Source organism: Misgurnus anguillicaudatus, chromosome 12 (assembly GCF_027580225.2).
Source record: "Misgurnus anguillicaudatus chromosome 12, ASM2758022v2, whole genome shotgun sequence".
NCBI classification, from domain to species: domain Eukaryota; kingdom Metazoa; phylum Chordata; class Actinopteri; order Cypriniformes; family Cobitidae; genus Misgurnus; species Misgurnus anguillicaudatus.
In genome coordinates, this window is record NC_073348.2 from 9,540,266 (window position 1) to 9,559,961 (window position 19,696).

A 19,696-nucleotide genomic window follows, 5' to 3' on the forward strand; every position below is an offset into this window, starting at 1 on the left:
TATAAAATGTAGAAACAACTATACAATAAGGGAATGTAAAGAAAACAAAAAAGGTGTAAGACAATTTCCTGAATAAAGATAGCCCCTCCCCAAAGGACACAGCAGGAGTTCGCCATGTGAGCCCAGGAAAAGCAACTCTCTACAATTCACAGTGGACTTCCTACCGAGAGCACATTTGGTTTTCAAAGATCACACCTTAGGGCATCATACATTTGTATCCTCATTCTCTCAAAGCAAACTGTATATGAAATGCCACATTCTACATGCACAAAGAATCTAAAACTGATCTTATTTGTTTCTATTGAAATATCTCATTGCAAGTGGTTACAATGGTCTCACTCATATAACAACATAATTCAATGTTAAAGTATATGTGAAACTTTATTCAATGATTATAGACACCTCCCATTCTAAGCATGAACCAATCACCCACTGTATACAAATTAAGGACAGCCCTTAGTTTTACAACAACCAATCAGTACCAAATTCCTATATGCTTTGTTTTCTGGTTATTTAAGGAGATGTGTAGAAGATTCAGACGGGACTTTCTATATCGAGAAATGCACCCCCATGATGCTGTCCTGGCACACATCATGCATTTTTATTTTATGTTGAGGAATCTGTAACCAGATCTTCATCTCATTACCAGGTATGCAATGGTTTTTCGTTTGTTTCGTATTTGACTTGGAATGTAAATTGACTTCTGAATTATGTTTTTCATACCTGGTTAATAAATTTTTAAGTTTGCATTCATTCTAATATGATCTGTAATATTATTGACTCTTCTAAGTTACTATAAAGTATTATGATATCCTTTGTCACCATAAATCTACAACCGGGGTATAAATTCATGCTAATTGTCTATACCGCTGAACTAAGCTGTCCAGCAATTATGTTACTATAGGCAGGCTATAGGGAGATAAGCCTGGACCTCTGATGATAGTCCTTACTTTGATTAAGTTGTTGTATGGCATATGATTCGCTATATCAGGTTAGACAAGTGCTTCTCAAATAGTGGGGCGGGACCCCCAGGGGGCCCGAAGTGACACCCGGGGGGGCGCGCGAGACCCGGGGAAAATACTTTTTCAGGAAGGGATTTTTTTTTGATTATATTTAATTTAATTTTTCAGTATCAAATGGTCAAAAAATATACTGTTAATAAGGATTGATTTATTTTATTTCAGGCAAATTGATGCAATTTTAGTCTTTTCAGTTACAGACTAAAAAAACTATGTTAATAAAGTTATTCTTTGTTGTAAGTTGATTGATATTTCTTTTTTTGTGTTTTCTTTAATGTTAATAAGGATACAATGTTTTGCAGATGTGTAATTTTATAGACAAATTATACTATTTACAGTCGCGGCGGAGAGTTTGGGGGGCGCAAAATGTTTACTTCTTCCTGGGGGGGCGTGACAGAAAATAATTGAGAAGGACTGGGTTAGACGGTGCTAACTTGGACCTCTGGTCATAGTTTGAGATCTGTATTAAGTTGTATATAGGTAGTTGGCGGAGGTTGCGTAAGTATTTTTAATAAGGGCACGCCAGCATGGGGCAGTTGCTTCAACCATTTCCTCTGGTTACACGGATAGACTAATTATTTAACCCTAACTAAGTTGTGTGTAATCGTGATTACTATAGGCAGGCTATAAGGAGATACGCCTGGACCTCTGGTTATTAACTCTACTTTGATTAAGTTGTTGTATAATACTGTATATGATTCGCTATACCAAATTAGAAGACGCTAGTTTGGACCTCTTATCATCTTATGGGTTTGTATCAAGTTGTATATAGATGGTTACAGTGGCTGATGTTGCCAGAACTCTGGTGTGGTCGAATTTTATGTTTCAGAATCCGCACAACGGGCAGTGTGGGTTGATATGACATTGGTAATTAAATTAACGGGTTCAAACATGAGTAAATGCATACCTGTCAAGTATCCCGTTTTGGCCGGGAATTTTAACCTTCTTTCCCGCCGTCCTCCCGTATTAGTATTTTCCCGTAAATCTCCCGTATTTTAACCTGCGTTATTACAAAAATAATAATGCCCGGGCGGAGTAATAAAAAAACATTCCCAATCCCAGATCGCTAAAGGTCCACTGGTTCCGCTAATCCACTTCGTGTTTTCCCACCCGCTCCGCAGCATCTCTGTGTGCACTCTCTGCCTGGAGAGCGAAGACGACAGTTTCTGTCTGAAGTTTGTTGCATTAACAGGTAGATTTATTACATTATATCAGTTGTTAAACCGCAGAATTACTAATTTGGAAGTTTGTATATGTATTTCTTCGGTTAATGATTTGCTGTCGGTGTTCTAAAAGTGCTAACAAGTTAGCAAGCAAATGCTTGTCTAATGAATTAAATGTTCCCGGTCAGATCTAAGTTAACATAAACACTAAATTTGCTGTTGTTGGCACACTTTGTAGACAAAAAATACAAAAAACACCAATGGCTTCACAAAATAAAGACAGAGAACAGAAAGGGAGGCTGGTAAAGGCAGTTCAACATTGCAAACATGGATTCAAAGCTCCATCAAGCCAGCAGGTAAATCATATTGAATATCTATTGTCACACTTTTATTCTTGTTATTATATTTTCCCATTATAATCACTTGTAATCACTTGTCTAAGTTGATGCTAGTAATATAGTAACACATCATTTATTTATAATACTTAAAATTATAGCACTGGTTTAAAAAATATTTTCCGTCACTCACCAGTCTTAAAATGTAAGGAATACTGGAGCTTGTTTGGGTTGGTGGTGGGACTGTTCGCGGTGGGCACCGGAAAATTTCCCTTATTTTCAAATCCAAAACTTGACAGGTATGTAAATGGAATGATGAAATGTTTATCCAAATTCCAAAATTACATCAGACATTTGATTCAGAATTACGTACAGCACTTATATCTTTTTGGAGTCAGATATGAAGTTGCGTAACGTTAAAACGTCATTGGTAAGCGCCGGACCGAACGTGCGACGACCCTTCTGCCATGATGTTTGGTTTCCGTCATTGGGCCAACGGATGGATATATATTTTATTTTCTCCTTACAAAGGCATATAATAAAATTAAAAGTAGAGTTAAATAAAGCAGCGCAAGGCAAATGAAAGATATAGTGCAAATCAGTGAAGTAAACAACATTCTAGATAAAAGATATTTAGTGCAAAACAAATCCCTTATTAAAAATATCTCAAGTCTGATTAAAGTGACAAAGGAGCTTAGATCAGTTATTTTATTTATACTGACTGATGAGGTAGTGGAATGACGTCAGTTCAATGCTGAATGAGGTAGTGAGCAGACCAATCCTGCACAAAGTGACTAGTGCATGTGTCACGGCCTGAGCGGACCACAGACTACGTGGGTCACGCTCCTACAAAAGTTCCACCTCGAGGAGGTCCCCAAAGCACCCCAATGACCAAGCAAACAAGAGATAAGTAAAATAGAGAAATAATCTTTATTATAATTTAATTTAATTAAAATAGACAAAGGGGAATGACATAAGTATTGCGTAAATTTCGATCAACTCCGTACTTCCTAATTAACTCTCTTTTTCCTCGTCCTCGGATGCTTCCTCAACGGTGGATCGGACTGGGTAAGTAGGGGCTACAGTTCGTATCATGGTGAGTATCTTATTTTTCCGTTCTCGACTTGGCGTCGAATGAGGTAAGTTCAACTTGTACCACGGTGCGTATCTTGCTTTACAGGATCTCTGGGCCTGGGGTCACTTAAAGTGTATTCAACTTGCGTAATGGTAAATATCTTCCCTTTCAGGTTTCCGCCTTGGCATGAGATGAGGTAAGTTTAACTTGTATAACGGTGAGTATCTTACTTTACAGGGTCTCCGGGCTTGGGGTCACACTAGAGTGACGGTAGCCTTAGCTCTCATCACAGGGAGTATCTCATGTTTCAGGGTTCCGGGGCTTCGAGTCGGTTAGGGGAGTTATAGCTTTTAGCTCGTATCACAATGGGGATTTCTGCTTTTCGGGGTTTCTGGGCTTTACGAGTGGTGCTAGGTACGTGATGGCTTGGATCGTGTCACAGGTAATATTACTAGGTACCAGGGGTGCAAGGAGATGTAAAAGCTGAGGTAATACGTCACCACTCTTATGCAACGCAGCGTAACACAGGGGCGGGGCCTCTCCAGTCGCTGGGGTCACGACGACACCTTGCTATCGGTGAATCCACCTAATGGTCCACACGTCCTCTTCTCGTTCTCCTAGGGCAGGCGAAGATCTAGACAGAAATAGCAGGCGTGAATATATCCAGGTTGCACACAATGCCTACACAAAGCAAAGCCAGCGGTGAATTGGACTTTTAAGTTGGAGCCTACGACAGCGTAGCGGCTCCCAGTAAAGGCTACAGACACTGGTCTTTTCCTAAGAGGGATACAGACATCAAGGACACGACACCACACTGCAAACTTAGTGTGCTCACGTCAGATGATCACTCAGGCACTACACAGCACACACTATTGGTGAATAAATAGGGTCTGTACTCTTCCGTGGGCATAAACCAGCGCTGGAGAAACGGGAGGAAGATCTTACTAGTTAGGCCGACGAGGTCCAAAACAAGCTCGGATGCTTCGCTGGCCCTCGCTTGCGAACACACTCCGTTCCCGGCTCACCCACCTACTTCACACTTGATGGGGCCGATAAGAAAGTAAATCACACACTCCTTTAATATGTTTTGATTATCGTATACACAAATCTGAGGTTACTCACACTTCTGTTGTTCCAGATCACCACATGCAGTTCCCGGCTCGCCCACCCGCTTCACACTCGGTGGGGCCGATAAAATGATACAGCACACACTCCTTTAATAGATTACGAATTATCTTATGCAAAATCTGGGGTTACTCACACTTCCGTTGTTCCAGATCACCACATGCGATTCTCGGCTCACCCACCCGCTTCACACTCAGTGGGGCCGCTAAAGGATGATACAACACACACTTCTTTAATAGGTTATGAATTATCGTATGCAAAATCTGGGGTTACTCACACTTCCGTTGTTTCAGATCACCACATGCAGTTCCCGGCTCGCCCACCCGCTTCACACTCGGTGGGGCCGATAAAATGATACAGCACACACTCCTTTAATCGTACAACCGTCCGGCACACTTAACAGCGGTTACTCACAGTTCCGGGGTCGCCGAACGCCGTCCCTCTCTCCTCCAGGAGGTTTCAAATGTTGACAACACAAAGGATGTAGTCCGCCCAACGTTGTCCACATGCAGCGATAATCCAATGTTCATAAACAGCTTCACTGATTGTAATGTTCACCCTGTTATCCTCTCTAACAATGTTTTCCTGTTTACAGGTCTGCAACACTCGCCCACTGTGATCTCCTTACACAACGACTCGGCCCTTGACTGCTCCCAGCGATCTTCTTCCACGCAAAACGAACACTTCCTGGTTCCTCTCAACTCTCACTTATATACTCCCTACCCAGCGTGACTCACCCAATCGCCGTTCGCCACATCAACGGCGCAGCTGCATGTTGTTCTGAGTGATTGCGGGGATCCCCGGGAAACCCGGAAGTGACAGTGTTTCTACTAATGGGTCGGGGCAGAACCTCTCTCCACCTCCTTTTGGTTCCGCCCCATCAAAGTCACTCCGTGACACATGCCATCATTTAATTTGTATGGGGGAGGGGTTCACAGTTCAGTGGTGCCTGGGGCAGAAGAGGGGAGGGGGGGCAAGTTCGGGAGGGAGTTCAGCTTCCTGACAGCCTGGTGTATAAAGCTGTCTTTCAGTCTGCTGGTCCTGGCCTGGAGACTCCGCAGTCTCCTCCCTGATGGTAGCAGACTGAAGAAGCTGTGTGATGGGTGAGTGGGATCACCTGGGATCATCATTCGCAAATTCAGAAATATGACAGCATACAATGTTACTGTTACACAGAGTTACTACAAAACACTTGCGCGGCGCAGGGTTATAGCATGTAAGAGAGGGAGAGAATGGGCGCGTGTGTGGGAAAGTCATGATAAACTCGATCAGTCGTCTTCTCTGTCAGTAACATCTGTGACAGTTGATGTTTACGCAAATAAAGAAAGTATACGGAGAAACGGACTTTGAAAACACCATCACCTTTTCAGTTATGGGAGAGAGAGGGGCGCGCTGCACACAACACGAGAGAGAGCATGCGCAGTAAATTAAGCAGAACAGTAAAATATAAATGCACTTCAAAGAAAATCAAATCAAATTTACTTGACCTTCAAGGGGGCGGGTCGAGCTGCTAGGAGGGCGGGGCGCCCCCCTTATATAAAGGTAGGGGAAACACTGTAAATGTATTGCATAGATGTGCTGAAAGTCCCAGATATGTCTGCTTTGCTGCTGTTTTCATAAGAAATTTAAAGATGATTGAACCTGTGTTTAGTTTATAGAGCTAACATAGAATTTTTTTAGGGGGGCTAAAAAGAATTTTTGGGGGGCTAAAAAATCTCAGATTGTGTCGTTTTGAGGTGGTCATAACATACTGATGAGCTGCTGCTCCTTTGGCCAGGGCCCACTACTAACGTCATGTGCGCATGCGCAATGGTATCGCGAGCAGTACAGACTGTATTATTATTTTTATATATTATATATTATTATTAACAGTTTATGTATTGCCAACAGACAAATCAAGCATATAAGTATCACTAATAAGTACACTCCATGAGAAGAAACTCATGACACATAATGATTCCAGAGCAGTCTCAGCCATACACTTGATTTCCCGGGACAATGCTTAATATATTTCAGTTATAAAACATTTTCGGACACATTATTTTTGCAAATTACAGAAATTAAGACCCGGCGGGGGATGTGTACTGCTTGTGGACAGCATGCTAATTGCTAGAAGCTAGCGGGAGGTCCGCCGTATCTTGGGAAAGTGATAAGAGACTTGGGGGTACGTTAGGGTCGTCGGAAAAGCCGGGTCGGTAAGGCCCGGTTCTGGTTAGTTTGGCAAAACACTATTACTTAGTAAGTTCATGTAGAATTGTAAAACAAAGCAGTTAAATATTTATTTTAACTTTCAAAAACTACGGTAGCTGGTCACTGGCTTTGCAGGAGAAATCGGACTGCAAACTAACTAGCATAGCGGTTAGCCACCTCGTCGTTCTCAATGGCAAATGACTGCTAAAACAAAACACACGTTCACACCCTCGACTTGCACCAATTTGTGGGCGGGATGATGTCAGTTTACGGTGCTAACAATATCTATATAGCCTACTGTCTACAAACATTAATAATATTATTATTAACATTACTATACATCGTTTAAAAGGTCTAGCTTACGGGTTTAGCATCAGTGTATGGTCTCTGTTTTGAGATACAGATGCTCTAGCATCATAAATGGAGTATTTTGTGACAGAATTTCAGATGACAACATGCAAAATATAAACGTGACTTCTTACCTTTTGTGTTGATATAACGATCACAAATCGAATCCAGTCTGTTTCAGATGTGTGAGTAATCCATGAAAGTCCAATAAAATACATCCAATGACCATTTTGTCCACAAATGCATATTATCCGTGAAATATAGATATATAGTCTGTTGCTTACATCAGATTTCGCATGAACTTCTTATCGCCTACAATCTGAGGACTATTTGCACCGTAACACACTGCATATGAGATTACACTTTAGGTTCCGATAAACATGCGTTAAAATGTTGTTTTTAAAAGTAGGCGGGAGTATAATCCATAATATCCAAATAGCGCTGTTATTTCCGTGAGCCATGATAACAGTAGAGGATTTCAACGAAGTGACTGCTCTGTGCTCTCTAGTTACCTGGTGGGTGGAGACCTGGGTAGTGGGCGGGAAAATTCAAACGGAATGTGACGACAAGGCTACTTACGTCACAACGGAGCTGAGTTTGAAACAGTGCAATCTGAGACTCAAGGCAGAGGAAATTCAGAAACCTGTATCTATTAACTCAAAACAGCATGGATGGATTTTTTCCCAAGTTTGTATGCGTGTGGAAGCACCAGAGACACAAAAGAACACCACAAACCCCAGAAAAAGTGAGGTTTTCACAATATGGGCACTTTAATAGAGACATTTATTAACTTTGTTACTGGGCGGGTAAATAAATCCATGTGCATTTTAATATATCATTTGATTCAGAGGTTTTAAGAGAATTTAGGTATGTATTAACTGTAGATTCAAAAACTTCCATTAGTGACAGAACTGGTTGAGAGCTTTCATCTCTGGCCAACTTTGAGAGGCGGCACCCCTTATTGACCAGCTGCCACTGATTGAAAACATGTTAAACTCAGATTGAACTTTCTGGGGTGGTTTCCTGGACAGGGATTAGCTTAAACCAGGACAATGCCTTAGTTTAATTAGGTAATGTAACTAGTTTTAACAAACATGCTTTACTAAAACATTACTTGTGTGAATTTTAAGGCAAAAAAAATGTCACTGATGTATTTTAAGATATGTCAGTGCAAGTTTTTTTCAGTTTGGACAGCTCTTACATTTATTTTAGTCTAGGACTAGTCTAATCCCTGTCCGGGAAACCCCTCTGAGTTTTTCTTTGTAAATTCCAGAATCTGAAGAAGCTGCATAAGTCTAATCAAGGTGAAATATTTCAAGAGATAACTTTATGACTGAAGTCTGTTGTTTGATTCGTAGGTGTAGGTGATTGATACGGTCCAGATCAGATACTGTAAAACATTGAAGAGAAAGATCAGACATTTATATATACTCATCACAGTCATTATCAACAGACATCATGTCAGAATCATGTTTATACATCATCTTACGTGACTTTCATCATTATACATTTACATCTCCATGGAGAGTCTGCCACCTTTGGTTTAACTTACTACTTTAATGTATACGTTACATTATTACTAGGGGTGGGAATCGCTTGGACCCTCATGAATCGATTCAGCATGGTTCACAAAACCCTCGGTTTGGTTAGTATCACGGTTTTATGGTCACAGTTCTCGGTTCTGTACGGTTCTTGTTGTTATTTTTCTTTTAATTTTTTAATTTTTTAACACTCCAGAAATCTTATTAATGTATTAATTTTTTCATAACTTAGAATACAGTTTTTAAAAAGTTATATCATGTAATCATGCACAAACTGAATTTGGCTTTAAGCCCATTATTGGGACCATCTCTGAGAAAAGCCAGGTGAGATTTTGATACAGCAAGAGGGAAGACATTATTTGGCAACAAAAGAGAATGTGTATTGCCATCTACATGAACTCATGTGCCTTTTTAGAACACAAAGATAACTTGCATTTATCAAACTGCCAACTTCAGTGTAGCTCAAAGATTTATCACTGAGAGGCTGCTTTAATACTGCAGAGAGTATATGTGGACGAGAGAGAAACATAACGTTTACACCTGTAATATTTAAATCCGTCTCTTTTGTCCACTTTTGACCACTTCTGTCCTGATTACTTTGAGGGGCAATTTATGAAATAAGATCGCGCAACTTTCACGCGCTAGCAAAATGAAACTACGCGAAAATCAGCCGCTTTCGTTTTATCAATGAAAGACTAAAAATAGCGCTGTTCACCGTATGTTCCCGCCCGGCAGATTTCAGAAAAGACGCGAAACACTGTGTTCAGTACCCCAGACCAGACAAATGGGCGGAGAGAAGACGGTCTCCTGTGGCTGTTCGAACACATTCAACCCATAGACTGCAGTTCTATCTATTGTTTTAATTCCGCTGTCATCATAACATGAAATAAAAAAAATTTCTATACACCAAACTTATACGACTCTCCCACATGCCATTTCTACACGTAACATGACCTGCAGCACTCACTCTCCACACCAGTCACATCTTCTTTCGCGCGATTCGCGTAAGGGAAAAACGCTATCTAAGGTCACATACAGGGCACGAGGCTACCGTGCGACGCACACACGCTCCGAACCGAGACAAGCGAACCGAACAGTTCGGATTTTTTTCATGAACCGTGCCACCCTTATTATATACACATATGTCCTGTTTCTGTTGTAAGACATTAAAACCAGTAAAAATAGTAATTAAACGTGACATATTAATTCTACATGTTAACCTGCATTAACTTTCATGAACTGACTAACGTTAAGCGTCTAATCATCATCATTATACACAGTGATTGGCAGTATTACTGTATTTATATAATGCAGCGCACCCAACGACTAAATAACACACGATGTGCATATTTTTACAGAAGTATGTTCATGTTATATCTAAACAGTCAGCGGATGATTTAGGGAAGGGGTGTCCAATACGTCGATCGCAAAGGCAATGCCGGTAGATCGCACATACTGTAAGTTAACTGCTGCTCCACGCGCAAAATTGTCATTATGGTCTTTTAGAGTAATTGTGAAACACGCAGGTCTTTTTGAGTTGCTGCGCCTTTTTTTTCAAATGTGTTTTGCCAGGCCACTGCTGTCACGGTAGGATAAGTCCATCGTGACTGCTTTTAACACACCTCGTGGCCATTTTGAGTACTGCGTGATGCCTTTCGGTCTATCTAACTCGCCGGCAGTTTTCCAAGCACTCGTTAATGACGTGTTGCGAGACATGGTAGATCAGTTTCTGTATGTTTACCTGGATGACATACTGATTTTTTCTTCGTCTCTCCAGGAACATGTGCAACACGTACGATGAGTGCTTCTTAGGTTGCTAGAGAATGGGCTTTTTGTCAAGGCGGAGAAATGCGAATTTCATGCACAGTCTGTTTCCTTCCTAGGGCACATCATTTCGACTGAGGCCGTATGGATCCGGAGAAGGTTAAGGCTGTGGTTGATTGGCCATCCCCAGAGTCTCGCAAGGCCCTGCAGAGATTTCTGGGGTTCGCCAATTTTTACCGGCGTTTCATTCGCAATTTCAGCCAACTAGCCGCACCTCTGACTGCCTTGACCTCTGCTAGTACTGCGTTCAGGTGGTCGGAGGCAGCCCAGACTGCTTTTACCAAACTGAAAGGCTGCTTTGTTTCAGCCCCAATTCTTGTGGCCCCTGATCGTAAGCGTCAGTTCATAGTGGAGGTCGATGCGTCAGATGTGGGGTAGGAGCCGTGTTATCTCAACGCACATCCTCAGACGGAAAGGTGCATCCCTGCGCGTTTTATTCCAATCATTTGTTGCCTGCCGAACGTAATTACAACATTGGTAATCGGGATTTGTTGGCTGTTATACTAGCACTGGAAGAATGGCGGCATTGGCTTGAGGGGTCGGGTGTGCCTTTCATAGTTTACACTGATCACAAGAATCTCGAATACATCAAATCTGCTAAACGTTTGAACTCTAGGCAGGCCATCCAGGGGTCAGTCGAACCAAGTTTTTGGTTAAGCAACGATTTTGGTGGCCAGGGATGGCTCGTGACACACACGATTTTGTATTGGCTTGTTCAGTTTGTGCTGTGGGTAAGGCGTCTAATCGTCCTCCTGACGGGTTACTTAGACCGCTGCCGGTCCCTTCGAGACCCTGGTCCCATATTTCGCTCGATTTCATTACCGCCCTCCAGCCCTCCCAGGGTAATACGGTGATTTTAACCGTAGTGGACCGATTCTCGAAGGCGGCTCATTTTATTCCCTTGCCCAAATTGCCTTCAGCCAAGGAGACAGCGGTCGCTATCGTTGACCACGTATTCCGGTTACATGGCCTTCGGATAGACGTGGTCTCCGATAGGGGTCCCCAATTTATATCTAAATTTTGGCGTGAGTTTTGCAGGTTGCTAGGGGCTACGGTTAGTCTGTCTTCGGGGTTTCATCCTCAAACCAATGGTCAAACCGAGCGAGCCAATCAGGATGTGGAAAGAGTGTTGCGATGTTTGGTCTCCAAGAATCCTTCCTCCTGGAGCCAACAACTCTCTATGGTGGAGTACACGCACAATTCATTACCAGTGTCAGCTACGGGCCTATCTCCGTTTAAGTGTAGTTTAGGGTACCAACCACAATTATTTCCCAGTCTGGAGTCCGAGGTCGCGGTCCCCTCCGCGCACGCTTTCGTCCAGAGGTGTCGTCGCACTTGGAGTAGGGCACGTGAGGTCATACTCCAAGTGAGACAACGCACCAAGGCCAAGGCCGATCGCCACCGGTCGAAGCCTCCTGTTTACGTCGTGGGTCAAAAAGTGTGGCTTTCTACTCAGAATATTCCGATGCGTTCCGTCTCGAATAAGTTGACTCCCAAATTTATAGGCCCATTTTCTGTTGCTAAAATCATTAATCCAGTAACAGTCCGCCTTAATCTCCCTCCTGTGTACAGACGAATTCATCCGGTTTTCCACATTTCCAAAATCAAACCCGTGTTTAAATCTCGTCTTAATCCACCTGTCCCGGTTCCCCCCCCCGCCTCGTATCGTAGATGGGGAACCAACCTATTCCATTAATCGTATTCTGGACTCTAGACGGAGGGGACGCGGATTTCAGTACTTGGTGGATTGGGAAGGTTACGGTCCGGAGGAGAGAAGTTGGGTTCCGGCTCGGGACATATTGGATCACTCCCTTATTGATGATTTCCATCGCAGGTCAAGGAGCCCGGGAACGTCAGGTGACGTCCGTGGGGGAGGGGGTACTGTCACGGTAGGATAAGTCCATCGTGACTTTCTGTGTTGTGTTTGTCTGTATGACTGAACTGTGTGTGTGTGCGTGTCTGATCGCTAATTATCTGAGTGAGTGCAGGTGTGCGTGATTGCTTTGCTCCAGCTGGTGGTAGTTACCCATACGGCATATATACTCACCCATTCTCTCTTCTCACTGCCAGATGATTACGCTACATGTCTTACCTGTGTTCTCGTGTTCGTGTGTTCCTGTGGTCTCGTCTTCGCGTGGAGTTCTGCCTGTTTGTGTATCCGGTTTCACCCGTCAACCAAACTTCATCCACGTTCACCAGGAATTGTCACCGCAGCCTTTGTCTGTCCAACCATTTCAGCAATATCATCTGTGTCATCTGTTTAAATAAACCTTTGTTCATCTCACCCTGCATTTGCTTCCTGTTCTTATCATCCAGTCATTACAACTGCAGCTCAGTCGTCTTTGAGGCTGTTTACACTTGGCATTAACCTGTGTTTTCGTCGATCGAATCACAAGTGGACGACGTTAATGCCAGGTGTAAACGGTGTTCAAAACGTTTTGAGCTTGTCCACGTTTGACCACTTTCAACCACATCCAGAGGTGGTCGAAACCACTTTCGATCGGATCGCTTTGGAGTTGCGGAACGCACATGTGGTTGAATGCGTTCGAACAGCCACACGCGACTGCCTTCTCTCTGCCCATTTATCTTATCTGAGGTATTAAACACAAGTTTTACGTCTTTTTTGACTTCTGGCGTGAACATTCGGTGAACAGCGCTATTTTTAGCCTTTCATTGATAAAACTAAGCGGCTGATCTCCGTAGTTTCGTTTTGAAAGCGTGTGAAAGTTGCGCGATCCTATTTCATCAATTGCGCTGAAAATTCAAAGAAAGCTCTTACATACTCATGTACAAAACACTGTGAAGCATGTTTACTTGCTAAACAAGCAGTGCACTCCGACATAATATTAGTTTGCGTCCATATAAACTCATAATTACTCCCGCTCGGGTTTGAATGACAGCAGAGAGACTCGCCCACCGTCTCACAGACCACCCCCTCATAGTATTCAGCACAGAAGTGGTCGAAAGTGGAAAGATTTAAATACCAGGTGTAAACGTAATGTGTCTCTCTCGTCCACTTGTGATCCGATCGATGAAAACACATCTTAATGCCAAGTGTAAACAGCCTCTTTAACTTCCAAAATTCACGAGGATGCACATTCTTGCCTCACGGAGGAGCTGATCCATGCGCACGGTGTGTGTGTGTGTGTGAGTGAGTGAGCAAACGAGAGAGAGAGAGAGAGAGAGAGAGGCAGCGTAGCGCTGATTTGTATGCCGCTCCCCCAGTTGATTCCGCCCTTTTGGTTCTGATAACGTGACGTTATTATTTTGTAAACTAACATTTGTGAATCAATTCAGAATCGGCCCAAGTCCGAATCGCGATTCATCTAAGAATCGTTTTTTTTGTCCCACCCCTAATTATTACTATGCTCGCTTTTCTATGCTTTTCATACATCTAAATGTAAAGCTGCTTTGAAACAATTAACTATTGTGAAAAGTGCTATATTAATAAAATTGAATTGAATTGAACATTTATACATTTAACAGATGCTTTTATCTAAAGTGACGTACACATGAGAATAATACAAGTAGTGCTATCATACCACATTTACATTAAATACCAGAAAAAAACAACACTACAGCTAGCGTTGCCACCCGTCCTGGTTTTCCCAGGATTGTTCTCTTTTTTGAGTCACTGTCCCAGAAAATTTATATTCTTTCCCGGGACACGAATTGTCCCGTTTTTTTGTGAAAATGAACTTTTAAAGCAGAATTTCCTGGTTTCAAATGAAAGCGTTTCCTTCCACTGTTTATGTGTTCATCCAATCCTGTGTCTGTAACCGGGTAAAATAGAACAGGTAACACAGTGGATTGGCCAGGCGTTTACTTTTATTTGATTGGAAGCTCAACTTATCGCCTAGCAACTACCTATGCTGTCGGTTGGTCGCACGCGTCGCATCCACAGATTCCACACACACATCATGGATGAAATAGTTTGAGTTAAAGGTGATATTCCACAAGACGTTTTAAGATATTAAATACATTTTTGATGTCCCCAGAGTACATTATGTGAAGTTTTAGCTCAAAATACCATATAGGTGATTTATTGTGGCATGTTAAAATAGGCACTTTATTGGTCTGAGCAAAAATGCACCGTTTTTGTTTGTATCCCTTTAAATCCAAATGAGCTGCTCAGGTGGGCGGAGTCTCAAGCACTCATGCTGTAGTCAAGACAGAGCATCAAGTGGGAGATTCTCTCACAAAAGAAGTTAGTATTAAGCGATGTTCAGCATTATATATTTGAACAAGTTTAAAAAGTTGTATGCACACTAAATACATGTTTATCAGCAGATAGGGAACAATTGTGGAATAAAAATAAAGACTTTTGGGTCTCATGCTGCCAGTGTTTTAAACAGACACAATGATTTTCAGCATGTTACAATAAAATACACTTCCACAAACACTCAGAAGTTAACTTTTTGACCAAACCACACAAGCACATGTAAATGATCTGTATTAAAACAACACGTTTAATGCTTAAACTTTAAAGAAACACACAATAAGCATACATGTCATTTGATCTATGATAGTGAATACGCGTTGTTCTCTCACTCTGTCTCGTGCAGTGCATTCATCCTCGTGTTCATTCATATAAACTTCAGAGAAACATATTAAACAACATACTTGTATTGATAAAAGTGAACCGTCACGTTGCTCTCTCTCTCTCGTTCGTTCGCTTACTCGCTCTCTCTCACTCTCTCTCTCTCTCTCTCTCTCTCTCTCTTGCACTAAGATAACGTTATTCCTCATCATCAACCTTTAGAAAGACCATTAAAACTACAAGTTATAAGATTGTAGGCTACTGTTAGTGTTTGAGGGAATACAAACGCGTCGTGCTGTCAGTCATTCTTTCTCTCTGTCTCTGGTGAGGCCTTGTCATGGTTGGATAGCGCAGATGAAGGGGCGGTATCATTATAATAAGATCCCCTTAATACATCATCGGGGGAGCGAAATCCGAATGACCTATATATTCACATGCTTGCAGAGAGAGCCTTACCAAAACAAAGTTACAGGGTTGCTATTTTTCATGTTTTCTGGGTTGGTAGAAGCACTTGGGACCTGACTATAGCACTTAAACATGGAAAAAGTCTGATTTTCATGGATTGTCCCCTTTAAGTTGCTAGTCAGCTTTAAAAACGATCAATGGGGTTGGTCAAAGCTGAACTTCAAGTTAGATTAAACTTTAAATTATCATGCTTGGAGTTTAAAGCATTCCATTGAGGGACAGCCGAGACTTCTGCAGGCAGCAAAAAGGGATGAGAAATACACATGGAAAAAGAGGTGAGAAATGTCAGTTTTATGTTGCCCAAATTTACTAAGTTAACAAAAACAAAAAGTTGTTTATAATCTATTATAATACATGTAATCATGTTTTAATTGCTAAAGAATATATCCTATATTTGTACAAATGATTATATTTTATAAAAGAATATAATTATGCAGTATATGTTTACACAATGTTTATACAAAAATGTATTTAATGTATTTAAAGGCGGAGTCCACGATGTTTTTAAAAACGCTTTGGAAAAGGAGACGGGCCGACTACCAAAACACACTTATAGCCAATCCGCAGTAAGGAGCGTGTCTACTAACCGACATACTTGCCGGGTTGCGTATGTGTGGGGCGGGTCTATCAACAGAAGGTCCAGATTCTATTGGGGTAGGGGCGTGTTTGTTTAGGTGATTTTTAAATATCAACATTGGCTTTCAAACATCATGGACTTCGCCTTTAATGTAAAAAGGAGTCCAGAGTGAGTGCATCTACATCAGGGAGTGCATCTACTTCAGGGAAAGGATCTACATCAGGACAAATATAGGTTAGAGAGGGAATAGAGTCCTACAACTGTTAACATAGTATATTTGCAAATATTAGTTGATCCCCCCTCCAAAAAACAAAACAAATTTTTTTTTTATCTGAGTGTCCCGGTTTTTCACAAATCAAAGGAGGCAACCCTAACTACAGCAGAAGTGTGAGAGTAACACAATTACATGACAGACACAATAAATCAAACAGTGAATGAATAACTCAATGAAGTTTGTGTAGTTTACAGTGTGGATCCTTCAGTAGATCAGAGATCAGCTTCACTCCTGAATCTCCTGGATTGATCAAACTGAGTTCAGTCAGGTGTGATGGGTTTGATCTCAGAGCTGAAGCCAAAGCAATAAGACCTTCATCTCCAATACTGCAGCACATCAGACTGAAGAGAGAAGAAAAATTCTTGACACTTACAGTAAATCAAGTCATGAATTATAATTATACGTGTGAGACTATTATGATCAGAACATATACAGTAAAAGAAAGAAAAACAGAGAGAGAGAGAGAGAGAGAGAGAGAGAGCAGAAGTTCAATAGATTCTTAACACCTGGGCCGGATTATCCAATGAGCATTATGAGCACAGCCACAAGGACCCACACACACAAGCAACAGGAAGAATTTGTTCCTCTTTTTTTACATTTCATATAAGAACACCATGTATAACAAAAAGTATGGTGATTCTTTTTTATCTAAATGATACAGTTATTCAAAAGCAAGTGTGCAATGCACTTAACACTCATCCACAGTCTTCAAATAACCCACCGCCGAATCAAGTGGACTGTGGCAGTAGTCATCATAAATGAATAAAAAAATCAGCAACAGGAGCAGCAGCACTCAGTGGATTTATCAGATGTCTGACCCAACATTGTGGGGGGCAAACAATGAAGATACTAGAACCAGGCACGTGCATACATGGGTATCAATGGGGATTTAAGCACCTGCCCATTTTCGTCCTTAATAGAAAGTGCCCTGTTTTTTAAAGTATATTTTTAAATATATGAATATATGTTTTCCTGTTTGCACACAACTTCCCTGTGAAACAAATACATTTATTAGATAAAAAAAATTAGGTCAGAGATTTGTCGAGTTGCAATGACCTTTTCCCTACTTGAATGTCTGTGCAGTTCCATGCTTGCAACAAAGATGTCTACAGGTGATGATCATTAGCTTTATTTTGTAATATGTGTGGGGGGACTACAAGACATTGGTTGTTTCTCAATATGCGTTCTTCAACGATTTTGCATCCTCGTGTTGTCGCTCTACGTTAGAGTTCTCAACTGGTCGGGTTATATATAATGATTTGGGTTGGGTTGGACTTCTGGCTTAATCTTTTCCGCTCAGTGAAATTTATTTTTTATTAATCATCGATGCTGTTCACCGTAAAGAAAGTCTGGCTGCTGCGTTCAACGTGCATCATTGAGAGGGGCGGGGGCAGACCTGACACCGCTGCATGCACAGCTTAAGCCTGGAGAAGAAGATGGAGTTGAAGAAAAGTAAACTTGCTGCAGGTGAATTCACCGTCGCTACTACAGGAGGGGTTGTAATTTTCAGGCCCGTTGAGAACTCTGCGTCATCATTAGTGTAGCCTGCACAATCAAATTTGAACCCGCTCAATCTGGCAACATTGTAGTGGACGCTCTGACACTCAAATGCATTCTCTGGACTCCTCTCAAGCAGAGGTTTCCACCTACCGATTACTTGCTGCCGAACATTTCTGCCTTTTGATTGGTTGCCACCAAACGCGTCATACATCATTACCATAAAGTTGAGCTGATTTCAACTCTCCTTAACGCTCATACCGTACATTATGCGCCGACACTACCGTCCCGGGGGACGTGCCCCCCCCCCAGGTGCTACACCCCTGAATGACAGTCACTGTTGAGTCTCTTACACTATGATGAACAACATTATATGAGGGTGATTCCCATCAACTTTTATAAGAATTTACAAACACACACAAGTTTCATCTTATTGGTTTAAGAATTTTCTTACTTTAATTTCTTCAGTTTACAGTTTGTATTCTTCAGTCCATCAGAGAGAAGCTTCACTCCTGAATCATACAGATTATTTCCACTCAGGTTCAGTTCTGTCAGACTTGAGGAGTTTGAGCTGAGAACTGAACTCAATGATGAACAACTTTTCTCTGTCAGATTACACTTCATCAGACTGAGAGAGAAATAACAAAATAACAGTGTGTTAAACTACAACTTTTACTATCACTCACAGTCAGATATAAAGAAAACAATTGTAAATGAATGTAGAATGAGAATCCGTTGTGTGTGAATGAAGATGAGAAACATCAGATCAGTTCAGTCAGATGAACAAGATGACTTTTACACTTATACATCAGCAGATCAAACATCATAACACACAAACTTCATCTGTTGACACTAATGTGATGTTGAATGTTTTGTTGATTTATTTTTTAGTAACTGCACTGTTATGAAGTAGATTCTGATCTGTTGAACACATTACAGATTAATATCACTTTACTTACTTTAATATCTTCAGTTTACAGTTTGTATTCTTCAGTCCATCAGAGAGAAGCTTCACTCCTGAATCCTGCAGTTTATTGTCACTCAGGTTCAGTTCTGTCAGACTTGAGGAGTTTGAGATGAGAACTGAACTCAATGATGAACAACTTTTCTCTGTCAGATTACAGTAGCTCAGACTGAAAGAAAAATAACAAGATAACAACTTTTAGTATCACTTACAGTTAGATTTAAAGAAAACTAGTGTAAATGAATGTAGACTGAGAATATAATCATATTGAAACAGTAGGCTGAGGTAAGGTTAAGATCAAAACTGTTTATAAAGGAAATCCACAGAAAAGGTGCAGGTCTAAATCTAGACAAACAGCAATATCAGAGACAGCAGCAACACAATCCAGGCACAGGTAAAAAATAATGCCGTTATTCCCATCCTTGCGAGCAATCAACCTTAGACCGGTATGCTTTTTGCACTTAGTGCCTGTAATCATAGTGATGGACGTAAACATGAAAAATAAAGTATTATTTGTGCAATGGACAAAACTTTATGTATGTAATTATTAATTAAAACAGCGGGTGTTTGTAACACTTCCCATTGTGCCAAGGGTGGTTCCATATTTAAAGTTTAAATCTGCAAAATTAATTAACATAAAATCTGTGTCAGCAGGGGCATCGTTAGGCCATTTTTAGGTGGGCTTTAGCCCCCCCAAATTCTTCTCAGCCCCCCTAAGAATTTTGCTTTGTTAGCCCCATAAACTGTACAGGAATTCAT

General features: G+C 41.3%; 1 protein-coding gene across 6 annotated transcripts in view; it reads right to left on the reverse strand.

Moving 5' to 3' along the window:
• Window positions 1–13,991: 13,991 nt before the first annotated feature.
• Window positions 13,992–19,696, reverse strand: part of LOC129445841 (NLR family CARD domain-containing protein 3) — a 58,463-nt gene continuing 52,758 nt past the window's right edge. Inside the window, exons 7-9 of one of the 6 annotated variants that reach the window (XM_073873887.1) lie at window positions 18,933–19,106; window positions 18,428–18,601; window positions 13,993–16,817 (exon numbers count right to left, since the gene is read on the reverse strand). In XM_073873887.1, coding sequence (XP_073729988.1) covers window positions 16,646–16,817; window positions 18,428–18,601; window positions 18,933–19,106 — 520 coding nt within the window. In that variant the 3' untranslated portion in view covers window positions 13,993–16,645. Of the gene's footprint in view, window positions 16,818–18,427; window positions 18,602–18,932; window positions 19,107–19,696 lie in introns of all 6 variants that reach the window. The other 5 variants (XM_073873885.1, XM_073873884.1, XM_055206834.2 and 2 more) reach the window with 5 other exon arrangements.